The sequence below is a fragment of the Sprattus sprattus genome (genome assembly GCF_963457725.1).
Source record: "Sprattus sprattus genome assembly, chromosome: 9".
Taxonomy (NCBI): domain Eukaryota; kingdom Metazoa; phylum Chordata; class Actinopteri; order Clupeiformes; family Clupeidae; genus Sprattus; species Sprattus sprattus.
The window spans coordinates 28,004,072-28,016,824 of record NC_137928.1 but is presented as its reverse complement, the minus strand read 5'-3'; the positions used below and the strand labels follow the sequence as shown (position 1 = coordinate 28,016,824).

At 44.6% G+C, this 12,753-nt stretch overlaps 1 protein-coding gene across 1 annotated transcript in view; it reads right to left on the bottom strand.

Annotated features, from left to right (window-relative positions):
• LOC308370419 (membrane-associated phosphatidylinositol transfer protein 3-like) overlaps nucleotides 1-12,753 on the bottom strand; it is a gene marked incomplete at its 5' end in the record, with an annotated part of 96,847 nt that overhangs the window by 28,065 nt on the left and 56,029 nt on the right. Inside the window, 2 exons of the mRNA XM_080845071.1 lie at nucleotides 6,255-6,377; nucleotides 8,574-8,763. Of these exons, the coding sequence (XP_080701197.1) occupies nucleotides 6,255-6,377; nucleotides 8,574-8,763 (313 nt within the window). The remainder of the gene's footprint in view (nucleotides 1-6,254; nucleotides 6,378-8,573; nucleotides 8,764-12,753) is intronic.

Below are 12,753 nucleotides of genomic sequence, written 5' to 3'. Positions count from 1 at the left end.
AGGAGAGAGAGAGACAGAGAGGAAGGGAGGGAGAGAGAGAGCGTGGGACAGTGCACTTTCATGCACTTAAACATGCGCTGTGATTACATAAATGTGCAAATGAGCAAATGACTCAAACTCTCTCTGGTCAGGAGAGAGTAAGTACTGTGCAGATCGGGGGATCAAGATATCTGTTTGTCTCTCTGTTTGTGTGTTTGTTTAAATACCGGCTTCACTTTAAGTAGTTTACAGTTGCTTCACGCTGCCTAATGTGTTGTGGGTAGATAGTTTACTTTTATTACAGGGGCCTTTTCTGTCATGGTCTATTGAGAGTAGGGATGCATACCTAAACCCACGTTCAGGTTCAGGTCCGAATTCGAATCCAGAGGTTTAGGTTCAGGTCCGGACCTAATAAGTCCGGACCCGAACCCATGGCATAATTGAATATATGAACTGTTTAAAGTATACTATTAATATAAATACATACAAAACATTTGGCTTCAAACTACAGCTTTTTTTTTTTTTTTTTACTTCAAACTATGAACATTATATTAACTGTAAACAACAGTTTATAGTTTACTTAAATAAATATAAATAAGTACAAAAAACACACACACACTCTGCACACACTACAGCTTCAAACTTATTTTGCAAAAATATGAGCATATTTGCCTTTGGAGTCAAAAATGTATTATTTTGTTTGTATTGTATTATTTATTTCATGGAATTTCACCATTTCTGATACCTATCTTTTCTATCTGTTTATAGTTAATCTTTTTTACTTGAACACACTGAGTACGAGAAAATGTGCACTTCCCCTTTAAGAGACTAGGATACGTTTTGCTGTGATCTCCGTTTATTTGTCAGTCTGAGGTTGCTGATTTGCTGTTGACCTTCTCCCCTCTTTTGCATTTGCTGCACGTCGCGATGTTTGAATCTTTTTGTGCAAAATACAGCCACACTTTTGACCGTTTACCTTTCGGTATTTTCTCTGTTAAAAGGTTTATGGCTAGCTCTGTTTGTTCTTGTTCTGTGAAATGCTGCCTGCTCTTCATTGTCATAAGACTGTGCTTTGAAAACACCAATGAGCAACACAGGACAAAGTTTATATTGGGAACTAGGGCAGTTGTGATAGTGCCCCACGAAATCTGCCTGGCAAAAAAATACAAAATAATTCATATAGATCATAGTGACACCACTAACGTTACTGCTAATTAGCTATCGCTAGTTTTCTACTGTTTTGGAAGCAGCCCCTGTGTTTCATGTTGCAGCCTGAAATAATTCCTGTTTATAAGACAACATTTTACATAAGTTTTCAAGATTTAGCTGCATGATTTGTTCCTGTTATTTATTTAAATCGGCTCAGGCACCGAAATCTGCGTGACATTTCGGTCTGGGTGCGTAACGGTATAGGAATGACTTTTTCCACCGCGAATTCCGCGACCTATGGAAGGTTTAAGACGGTCTTGAACGAAAAGGATATAGTATGTGAGTGCTAGATTTTTTTACAAGTCCAGTACCGAATCACTGGGGTTTCGGTTTTTCTGGACCTGGACCTAAACGTTTTTACAAGTCCAGAACCGGTCCGGCATACCGGTACGCATCCCTAATTGAGAGGCTTCATGAAGGGAGAGAGAGAGGGAGATGGGGGGGCAGAGAGAGAGAGTTGAAGGGACCGGTTATTTGAGATTCATAGTTAGTGTGCTTGCCCGTAGGACAAGCACAACTATTGTTCTTCTTAAGTTTTCTTTATTTATTCTCCTTTCTCCCCGTTTTTCTTGCATCGCATCAGGCCTTGCCCGTTCGAGGTAGAGACGCCGTTCAAACACCGAAACGTCCGGCCCGAACCGGTGCAACCTGCTATTCTTTTTGTGGCGGTAGCCCTTGCCACACTTTTTTTATTCCTCTTTTTCATCACCTTTTTCTCTCATAGACTAACATGGTGGAATGTTGAGCCATTGTGACGTCACCCACTCTAGCCAACTGAAATTAGATCAGTTGAAATCTCTTTTAAATCTGAGCTGCCAACCCTCCCGTTTTTCCCGGGTTTCTCCCGTTTTCTGATCCATCTCCCGCCGCCCTCCCGTTTTGTCATTTCTCCCGGTAATCTCCCGAATTTCACGAGTTACAAATGTATTTTATTAATAATCAAATCAAAATGTGTGTCAATGTTCTAAAGTTGCCATATCATCTATGAAACGCAAGCGTGAGAGGCAAAGCAAGCGTCAGCCAATCAAATTGCCTTTAATGCAAAGACAACACAGGCTCTAGCCAATCAGATCACGTTTATGGTCACGTCTCAAGAGACCGAAGCTAAAAAAAAAAAAGCTGGCTTACCAAACTCCGTAGATGGTTGAATTTGTACCTAAAAGTTGTTTGTTTTACTTATATTTTTATAAAGTTACCGAGAAATAGACACAGAACAATGTAAAAAAAAAAAAAACATTATTGTAACTGAAAAATACGTCTGAGAGGATTTGCGAGGTGTCTGAGGTTGCTATCATTCACTTTGAATGGGGATCCGTCAACCTTGACGGATCAACGCATTCCAACGCACATATTATATTATACATATTTAATATAGAGTTGCCAACTTTCAAGACGGACCTGGCATGAGAATCAGTAAGATTGACCAAAACAGGTGTATTTTTTTGCCGTGAGATGCATTGAAGTCAATGGATTTGTATGACATGCTAGCGTGAGACAGGACATAAAAGCGTTTCACGACAAAAGCGTGAGAGTTGGCATCCCAGATATTATATTAAATTATTCATATATAGCACATTCAAAAACAGCTAACGCTGATCAAAGTGCAGTTTAATTTAATCACAATAAAATAAAATATGAGAACAAATAAGTTGACTATATGCACAACATCCCAGTTAAAACCAACATTTGCCCCCCGGCCCCGCCGAAATCTCCCGGATTTTGCTACTCAAATGTTGGCAGGTATGTTTTAAATGCCATAAAAATCATGTAAAGCGAAAACCACCATCAAGCTTTATATCACAGGCATATTCAACAGAAATCTGTCTTTCAATCACAGGGATATTCAAGGATATTTAAATTTTGAAGCCATATCTGTCTTTCAATCACAGGGATATTCAAGGATATTTAAGTTTTCAAGCCATAAAAATCATGTAAATCGAAAACCACCATCAGGCTTTATATCACAGGCATATTCAACAAAGATTTCAAAGCCCATAGGGCTTTGTAATCTGTCTTTCAATCACAGGGATATTCAAGGATATTTTGAAGCAATAGAAATCATGTAAATCGTAAATCGTTTTGTGCATTATTTTGTGAGCGGACAAGAGACTTTATTTCTGTAACACGGCAGTGGCATCAAAATGAATAAATGACTCGCTGGGCTGAGAGTTTCAACCTCCTCTTCCACAGACAGTAAGAGACAGGGTTAACACAACACACACAGTCATGGAAATGTAAAAAGCAAGTAAAAGTATACAAGACAGCTTGATCAACAACTCATTCCCGAACACCATTGCTACAATATGCGAAGCAACTAGCCTAGACCCATAGTAAAACAATATAAGCAGCTAGCTAGCCTAAGCTAAGCTATTAGCATACATGCTAGCGGGAGCTAACATGCAAATGGCAGACAGATTAAATGTCTGTGCGATTATTTCAACTGCCATACTGGAGATTTCGGTTCACTACCCCAAGTTTTCGCAAGGTACATTCCAGTAGGTTTCAGACAATAAAACCAACCGACACTAAAGCAATATAGCACTCGTGGGAGTGGGGTAGGTAAGGGATAATCCCACGGGTGGTGTTCGGCCGTAGCCATCGAGGCCGAAGGCCGAGTGGCGTAGGCAACAACACCCGTGGGATTATCCCTTACCTACCCCACTCCCACGAGTGCTATATTGCTTTTATAAAACAATTCTACTGTCAACAAATTTACATTTCAACACAAAGTTATTGATTAAAAATGGTTTATTTCACCATTGTTTCTCCGCAACAAAAAATAGTTCCATTGTCAACGTCTTGGTTTGGAATTTTAAAAACTTTAAATTAACGGTTATCATCAATGCGAATGTTTCATCGCGGAGTGATTTATTTTTAGCTGTGAAAAGTCCCGTAACTGTAGGTATGTTGACGAATAACCTATAGCATGGAACGTCTCTCGTCCAATCAGAAACAGCTAAATTACGCACTAGAACCCAATTGTTTTATAATAAAGAATTTAGTACACATTCTATTCCAAAGGCAACCCTCATGAGCTGCATTTCAGACAAAGGTTTGCCTTGCGCTGAAATGCCTTTTTGAAATCATGCAAGAGGTAAATCTATCTGGCCAAAAATCGGCAATTCTAACTATCCCAACCATCATTGAGCCAAATACACCTCTAGGCTACATCAATTAAAAACAGCTGTGTAGACCGCAGCCATTTTCAAATGTAATTCACGTCCGTCTGTAGCTAGACCTAGAACAGCGCTCTTTGGCTAAACATGTACGCGGAAGTTTTAGTACCATCGGGTGACTCAATCATGTTTAAAGCCTAGAAATACAGGACTTTCATATGATCATCACACTAAATTCTACGCCGGTGTGCGTCGTCCTACAAATTATCTACATGATCGCGTTTACATACCTGTTTTCCGTATGAACAAGCCACCGCATTCATTCCAATATTGTTGCAAAGATGTTTCCTTTTACCAAGATAACAATTTCAACAATTCACTTAGCTCAGTATAACGAAACTCTGGAACTATTATGACCATGACACCTGAAATGTTTGTGCTTAGAAAATATGCAAGTTTCATAATGCATCTGATTTCCACCATAGAGAGACAATAAATATATTTACATTTGAAGCACAGATAAGATTTATTGCATCCGCAACCAATACAAAATCAAAACAAGCCCAAGTCTCCCTCAACAAATACCGCACAATTCAGGTGCACTCATTGATTAACACATGTCTGATCCTTTGTGTGATGTTATGGCTGCAACGTCAAAGGTCATGGCCGCAACAGAGCAAGCACACTCTTGCAGTTCGTTCACGAAACGCATTCTAGTTAATAATGATATGCCATAGTCAATAATTCCATCTAATTTATACCTAGTATAAATGTTACTTTATTTGTATTTTTCTAGCATGCCAGCATTTAATTTGCTTGGGCTTGACCTGGGAGGAAGGTGTGAGATTGCTCTCACCTTCCCCCTCCAGGTCGAGACAAAGGGGCCTTGTCCCAATGGCCTATTTGAATAGATGGTAACACCCCTTAATATTTTTGTATAAAGCTCACTTTCTCACAAGGGATAGGCAGATTATCTTGAGGCGAAGCTGGTGAGTGGAACTCAAGCTCTGTCTCACAATGATGGCCATCATTGTTTTAAGAATAAAACCTGAAACATGACTGACAAATCCACACCTGAGTCTTCCAATATATGGTATAAAATTAAATACTATCAGAGTGAAAGAGAGAGACATTGTGAAAGTGGTAAGAGACCGAATGTGGAAAGAGAGAAAGGGAGAGAGGGTGAGAGAGAATGTTGAGATGAGGGAGAGAGGTTCTGTCCCGTATGGGATGGCCTGAGACAAGCGCTGACAATAGGGAGCGCTGAAAACAAACTCGCTGACAGATCAGGGACAGGGCAGGATCTGGAGCTAGACTCTGAGTCTGAGCCCGGGGTAGGGGCGGGACGGGGAGGGAGAGGCTGGGCAGGGCGGGGCGGGGCTGGATTCAAAGGGAGCGAGACGCTGTGAGCAGAGGTTAAAAGTACAGAGAATTCAGCTAAGTGGATTCGATTTTTCGAGTGGAGTGGAACATATCCAATGGAACCCCATGCAGCGCACAGACACATGGGGGGAGCACAGTGAGACGAGGAATCACTGTATGAGTGGACGCCTCAACAGAGCGGTGAAATCACTGTATGTGTGGACGGCTCTCAGAGCAGTGAAATCACTGTATGTGTGGACGCTCAACAGAGCAGTGAAATCACTGTATGTGTGGACGCCTCAACAGAGCAGTGAAATCACTGTATGTGTGGACGCCTCAACATAGCAGTGTAACTCCCTCTAGTCCCTCAGGCTGGTAGCAGCTCTCTGAATGGGCTTAGTGTATGGGTGTATATGTTTGTATAAGCTTATGTGTGTATGTATGTATGTCTGACAGTGTGTGTGTGTGTGTGTGTGTGTGTGTGTGTGTATCTCTGTGTGTGTGTGTGTGTGTGTGTGTATCTGTGTGTGTGTGTGTGTGTGTGTGTGTGTGTGTCTGTGTGTGTGTGTGTGTGTGCATGTTCCATACCTTGAGGCTTTCGGTGCTGTTGGTCTTGCTGCTGCTGCAGGGGCTGGCTGGGCGCTGGCTGTTGCTGAAGCAGAGGGCGTCGAAGCACAGCACCCCCCTGACGCAGTCGCCCAACAAACACACCTGGCCCACCACACCCAACACACACACAACTGATTTAGCCCCTACTCCATCAGCGCTCAATCAACAGCACAGTGACTGGAGCGAGAGAGGGAGTCGCTGCTAAAGCCTCCGCTCGATCACACAGTCAATAACGCACAGTTAATTTGGACTTAAAACAACAACAAACACATCCCACTTGCTTACTGAGGGCCTGATTTACTAACAGGATTGCGCCCATTTCAGGCGTAAAATAGCGGGTGTAAACATAAAACGGTATTTACAAAGGAGGCTCATTTGAGTACAGGCGCATATTAACGCTTTGTGGGTGTGTGCCGCTACGAAATGGGAGGGTATAAGGAACATGGGCGTGTGGCGCAAATATATGGGAGGAGAGAAGTTAAGTGCGCCTAATGATGTATTGCGTGGTATTTACTTAAACTGCCTGGCGAGCGCGCGTCTCTAATTTGGGGGATAATTCTCCGCCTCATAAAAGCCTGTCTTAACCGGGAAGCGCATTTCCATTGAGTCTGAAAACTTTGATATGGCAGCAGTTATAAGAGCAAGGCGAAGACATAGACAGAGACAGCGCACAGAAATATATTTTTTTAACTCGTATAACACTTTTTCAGTTAAGCGAATAACAAATCATTAGACGGTACAGGTTTACCAGCCACGCAATACTTCAATTACTGAACCAGATCAGAGACGACATCGAACCCTCCAACCGGCGATCACATTCCATTCCATCAGTTGTTAAACTCCGGACAACATTGCAAATATTGGCATCCGGATCATTTAAAACAGTTATAGCATCAGCAGTTGGTACTATATCTCAGCCTTCCCTCAGCCAAATATTCACCCACTGCCATAGCTGAAATTAGAGACATCAAACAGGACTTTTTTTGAAATTTCCGAACGTAATTGGAGCCATTGATTGCACCCACATCCAAACAGTCCCACCTTCAATCCACGAACACATTTACCGAAACAGAAAGCACACATATTCAATGAATGTCCAGGTCATATGTGATGCCAACATGACCATTACTAACGTGGTAGCCAAATACCCTGGATCTGACAGTTTTATCTTCCGGAATAGTGCCATCTATCCAAGATTGAGCAACGGGGATTTTGGAGAGGCCTGGCTACTTGGTAAATGTATTTGTTTCAGTGGGGATATATTGTAGTGAACCCATGTCCCTTGTAGAAATTATTAATCTCGCCATGTACACATCTATATTGTTATAATAGACAGTTTATGCATTAATGCCAATAATAGCATATTCTTTATAATCCTGTTCTTTTAAACATCTCGCTGTAGGTGACGGCGGGCAGAACAACAATATAACAGCGCGCACATTGAATCAGGTTCAGTGATTGAGCGAACGTGAACCAATATATCTATCTCCTCTTCGCTGAACCTTCATTTTCTCTTCCTCGAATCTCCATGGTGGCAGTAACTTGCAGGCCATTTCTCCCGTCTTTTAACGGTGCGCTAAATAATGCGGTCGCAATGTTAGTAAATCAGGCCCTAAAGGGCGGAGTAAGCACAGAGTGCCCAGCGCGGATCTTGTTTGATAAATACCACGGAAAATGCGGAAAAACACTGAGCGGTATTGTGCGCCTTGGTAAAGGCGCATTTTAAGCTGCGGTCACAATGTTAGTAAATCAGGCCCTGAGCCTCTAACAGTGTTTGATGTGGGTGATGGTGTGTGCACAGGCTCCTTCAACATCTCCCACACCACAAAGCCTAAACCGCTTTTAATGCTGTCGACTGCTAATGCTAGCCTTACGATGCGGTCCTAGACATAAATACTCTCTCCTCAGAGTCGGATGGGGCTGATTAAATCACCAGTGCCTTATCACAGTGGCATGGAATTCCCAGTCTCTGGTATAAGTGTGTGTGACATACAGTCTTAGACTTAGTCCTCGGAGGAAACAACAGATTTACAGATTTACGCAGGCCTGACACACACACACACACACACACACAGAGAACACTAATGTCCAGGCTACTTCCTCCCAAAATCATTTACTCCTGATTATCTGTAGCACGTGGGAGACTGGAGACCCCCTCTGCCTGGTTTGGGATGACTCATAACAGATGACTCAGCCCAGCCCCGTTAGAGTCCTTTCAGCAGTGGAGGGGGAACCAGGTGCCTTTGCACCTCATATCTATTCTCTCTTTCTTTCTTTAAATAAGGGAGGCGGGGGCACCTGGCCGTTGAAGCCCTCGCCGTCTGGGGACTGCAGGAAGCTGTGGTAGACCTGGTTGGCACGAGCGATGACTGTGGCCACGGCGTCCTGGTAGTGCGGGGTGGCGATGGCGAGGAGCGGGAGTGCGGCCAGAGGGAGGTGGTCCACACTGCTAGACACGCAGCTCTCGTCATAGCTGTACGGGTTCAAGCTGATGGAGACATGATGAGGTGAAGACTCCATTATTCATACTGTCATAGATAACAGGTGCAGGTGTAGGGGTAGGGGTTCAGTGTGGGGACACAGAGACAAGTCAAGATGTAATCAACTGTCAAACTGATTAGTGACACAGAGAGAATTGATAGGCCCTGTCATTATTAGTGTTTTCTACATTCGTCCATAATCACTTACCACATGGATTGTCATATCGACTAGAGCTTGAAACTAGTCTGGGAAGTCCCGCCCCACTTCTTCCGGCCAAATTGATTTTGCCTCTGCAGTGGGTCTGGTCAACTTCGGATAGCCGTTCATTTCAAGAGTTCCAGAATCCTTGGAGCCAATCACAAACTGGCTTTTGGCTACCTGGCGCGCCATTGGCGGTTTTAAACTTACCACAGCTACGTTACAAAATCTACTGCACGGAGAGTTTTTAAACATTGGACATGGTGGCCGCCGAAGCACCGCAAAACTTCGATAAGGCAAGTTTTCTTTGAAAACAAAACAGAAACTTGCCCTGGAACAATTCATACAGAAAAAATATGTGTTTGCTTTATTACTGATCGTTGTATCGTTGTATAGTATCGTTGGTCTGATTGGTTAAAGGCGTGTCCAATTACGTGAGTGAAGTGGATCGCTAATGAGTAGTTGGCCAGACCAACTGAGCAAATGGAATGCAGTGAAGGGGCAGGGAATTCCCAGACAAGCTTGAAACAGGATTTATGGAGGAATTCAGCTGTGATCAATTATCATACTGATTGACTGACTCTCCCAGTGGGTCTGAGACTACTGGCTGCAAACACGATAGAGATTGATCAGTCATTCCAAAACATGTCAATTATTTAATGCCTATGTAGACTAGTGGCTCAGGTCCAGGATGTGGAACAGTGAAGTAGATCAATTATTGGGCAAAATCACCCTTCATTTGTGATTTGTCATATCAAAAGGATTGTACAACCTATATGAAGGTTTAGCTTCAGCATCAATATGTTTAGCTCCTATTCAAATCCAACAGCAAGACAAATATAAAAGACATGAAATATATATTTCATCATGTATTTCTAGGACATTCAATATACATACATTCACACTAATACCACTTGGGTGTAAAACCAGAACCAATCATCCTCCGTACAGTATTGGTGATGGGTCCCTGATTAGGGGTCACACTGGGTAATTATTTGCCGTAATTAAAATGAGCCTGCTGGCAGACAGCCCTGTGGCACGGGGCACTTGGCCAAGAACTTCAAACAAGGAGGCATATTTTATTTCGGCATCAATAAAGTGCCTTGGCAAACAAACCCATGAATCAGACGATCTCGGTGGCCGTCAGCGTGACTTTTTGCCTCCTCTGCGGATGAGGCAGCTTGGCAGGCAGCTTGGCAGGCAGTGCTGAGCGGAGCTGTACTGGCAGCGGCCCCAGAGCTCTGTCTCCTGTTTTTAGACACCAGTCCGCCTGCAGCAGCCACCGGTGAGAAGTGAGGGACAATGTGTGCAAGAGAAGCACCAGGAGTGACAGTCTCTTAGCCGTGGGTTTGTGTGGGAGTCAGGAGAGATGGATGAGGTGTGTTTGTGTGTCTGTCTCTCCCTCACACACAGAGACAGAGAGAGAGAGAGATTACTGTATGTGTGTGTGTGTGTGTGTGTGTGTATGTGTAGAGGGAATGGGTGTGTGTGTGTGTGTGTGTGCATGTAGAGGGAATGGGTGTGTGTGTGTGTGGGAGGGGGGGGGTATTGTCTAAGTGAAGGATTGCCTGGCCCCACCGCTCTCTCCTTGGTCAGCTGTGCCAAGCCCCACACTATCAATCTTTCTGATTAGAGCACATGGCACCACCCGTCTCACCCAGGCTACAATACTGCCGCAGTCCCCACACCCAGGCATCGACCACGGTGAAGGCCGTGAGACTGTGAGCCTAGGCCAGGCAGGGGGCAGGGAGCACAGCAATAACTCAGTCCACCAGCGAGACGTACTCCCCAGCAGTCGCCACGTCAGACAAGTCGCCATTACCGAGTGGAGACGAGGAAGGCTGAGGTTCCTCAGGTGAACTGATGATAAGTCGCGTGGTTAAGTCAAGCGTCGCCGTCTTCCACGCTTTTATTTTTGGATAAATAGCAGCTGAGGGGGACGTGTTTCAGAGCAAGGACAAGAGGGAAGGAGAGAGAGAGACAGACAGACACAAAGTGGAAACACACATATGCTGGAGCAGCTGATACCGGCGATACCACTTCAAACCCAATGCTTCTACAAAGCCCCATATTACTTACAAAAAAAGAATGGCCTATTTTGCAAGAAATGAGCAGAAGCGGTAGGTGCTCATCAAACGGCGTGTGCCAGTGAAGCAGAGCCATCCTGCACCTCCTCCTCTCTGTCTGGGCGCCCCCCTGGCCACAGATGGCACACTGAGCCCCCCTGCCAGAGGGCGGAGCGCCTGGCACGGTGCTGTAAGGGCGTACCCGGGGCAGAGTGGAGGGCAGCTCGCTCTCCTGTCCTCCTGTCATGTTTACACCAGGTCCACCCACGCCCCAGCCAACCCTGCTAGCCCCCACTACAACCCCCCACCCCCACGGCGAGACACAGGGGCATTACCATAACGAGCCTCACCAACATGGCCCCCTGCTCAATTAAGCAAACCTCGCAACAGGAGCAAGTTCAAGGAGCACACATTGAGCGCTGAAAATTGTGCCTTGGTTTTTATCCCTGCGGTCTGGGCTAATTCAGCCAGTGCACATGCAAACCAATGCCAGCTGCAGAAAGCGGCACTGCTGTCGTCAGATAGACTCAAATTATACATTGGCAAAAGGAAAGGCAGAGGGAAACCATGCAAACATATTGCACTGGAGAGCTGACAACAGGGGCGAGATTTAAAAAAGAACCTGAATCTTGTTTGATGCACCCCCAGCACTTCAGTGCTCAACTTCCCCAAGGCTGGCAGGACTGCCAATGGCCGTCTCCACATGGCAAAGATACAGTCAGAAAGCAGTGACAGCTTACTGAGCATGATTTGGACCATCCAGTCTTTAGTAAATCCCATCACTGTGTCCACCATGTCCCATTTACATTACATTTACATTTAGTCATTTAGCAGACGCTTTTGTCCAAAGCGACGTACAAGGGAGAACAATCAAGCTAAGAGCATTAAAAAACCTGGTGTAACCATAAATATTGCTTATAAAACGACATAGAAAGAATAAAAAAAAAGAAGTGCGGGCCTGTTGCTGCTTAAGTGCAGGTTGAGCCAAGGTGCCAGTTTAGGAAGAGAGGTGCTCTTTGAAGAGTTGGGTCTTCAAGAGTTTCTTAAAGGTAGGGAGGGACGCTCCTGCTCTGGTAGTGCTAGGCAGGTCGTTCCACCAACGTGGAACTACAACTGAGAATAGTCTGGATTGCCTTGCTTGCACTGGGGGCAGTGCCAGACGACGCTCACTGGATGAGCGCAGCGTCCTGGGTGTGACATTTGCCCTTACAAGAGCATTTAGGTAGGTGGGAGCAGACCCAGTAAGCACTTTGTAGGCATCTTGATACTCTGAGTTCCAGCACAGTCATCAAAACAACCCATCTCCAATTATATCCCAGTCTCATACAATTTCATTTTCGACACAAAAGGTTGTTTCACGTCATTTAGCTTGATGCTCTTGGCGTGGAAGGAGCCGTATTAGCCATTAATGGAAAGGAACAGCGGCATATCATGGGCTATTTTCAGACCTATCTCTTCTCCTCATTAAGGAAGGCTGTGGCAGACAGCGGCAGATAAAGAGGCCATGGAGCTAATGAGGCGTCCCCAACAGCTGCAGTGCCCCTCCGTCAACACACACACACATAGTGGTGGCTCAGCCTGGGACTTTGCCAAAGACACACTCACACCGCCAGCCATTTAACCATTTAACCATTGTCGCAAGTGTTTACCTCACTATGGCACAAAACGGCACATTTTCACCATACGTCTCCCTTGCTGCCTTGGCGGTGTTGTTGCCTCGGTGAGTCACCTCA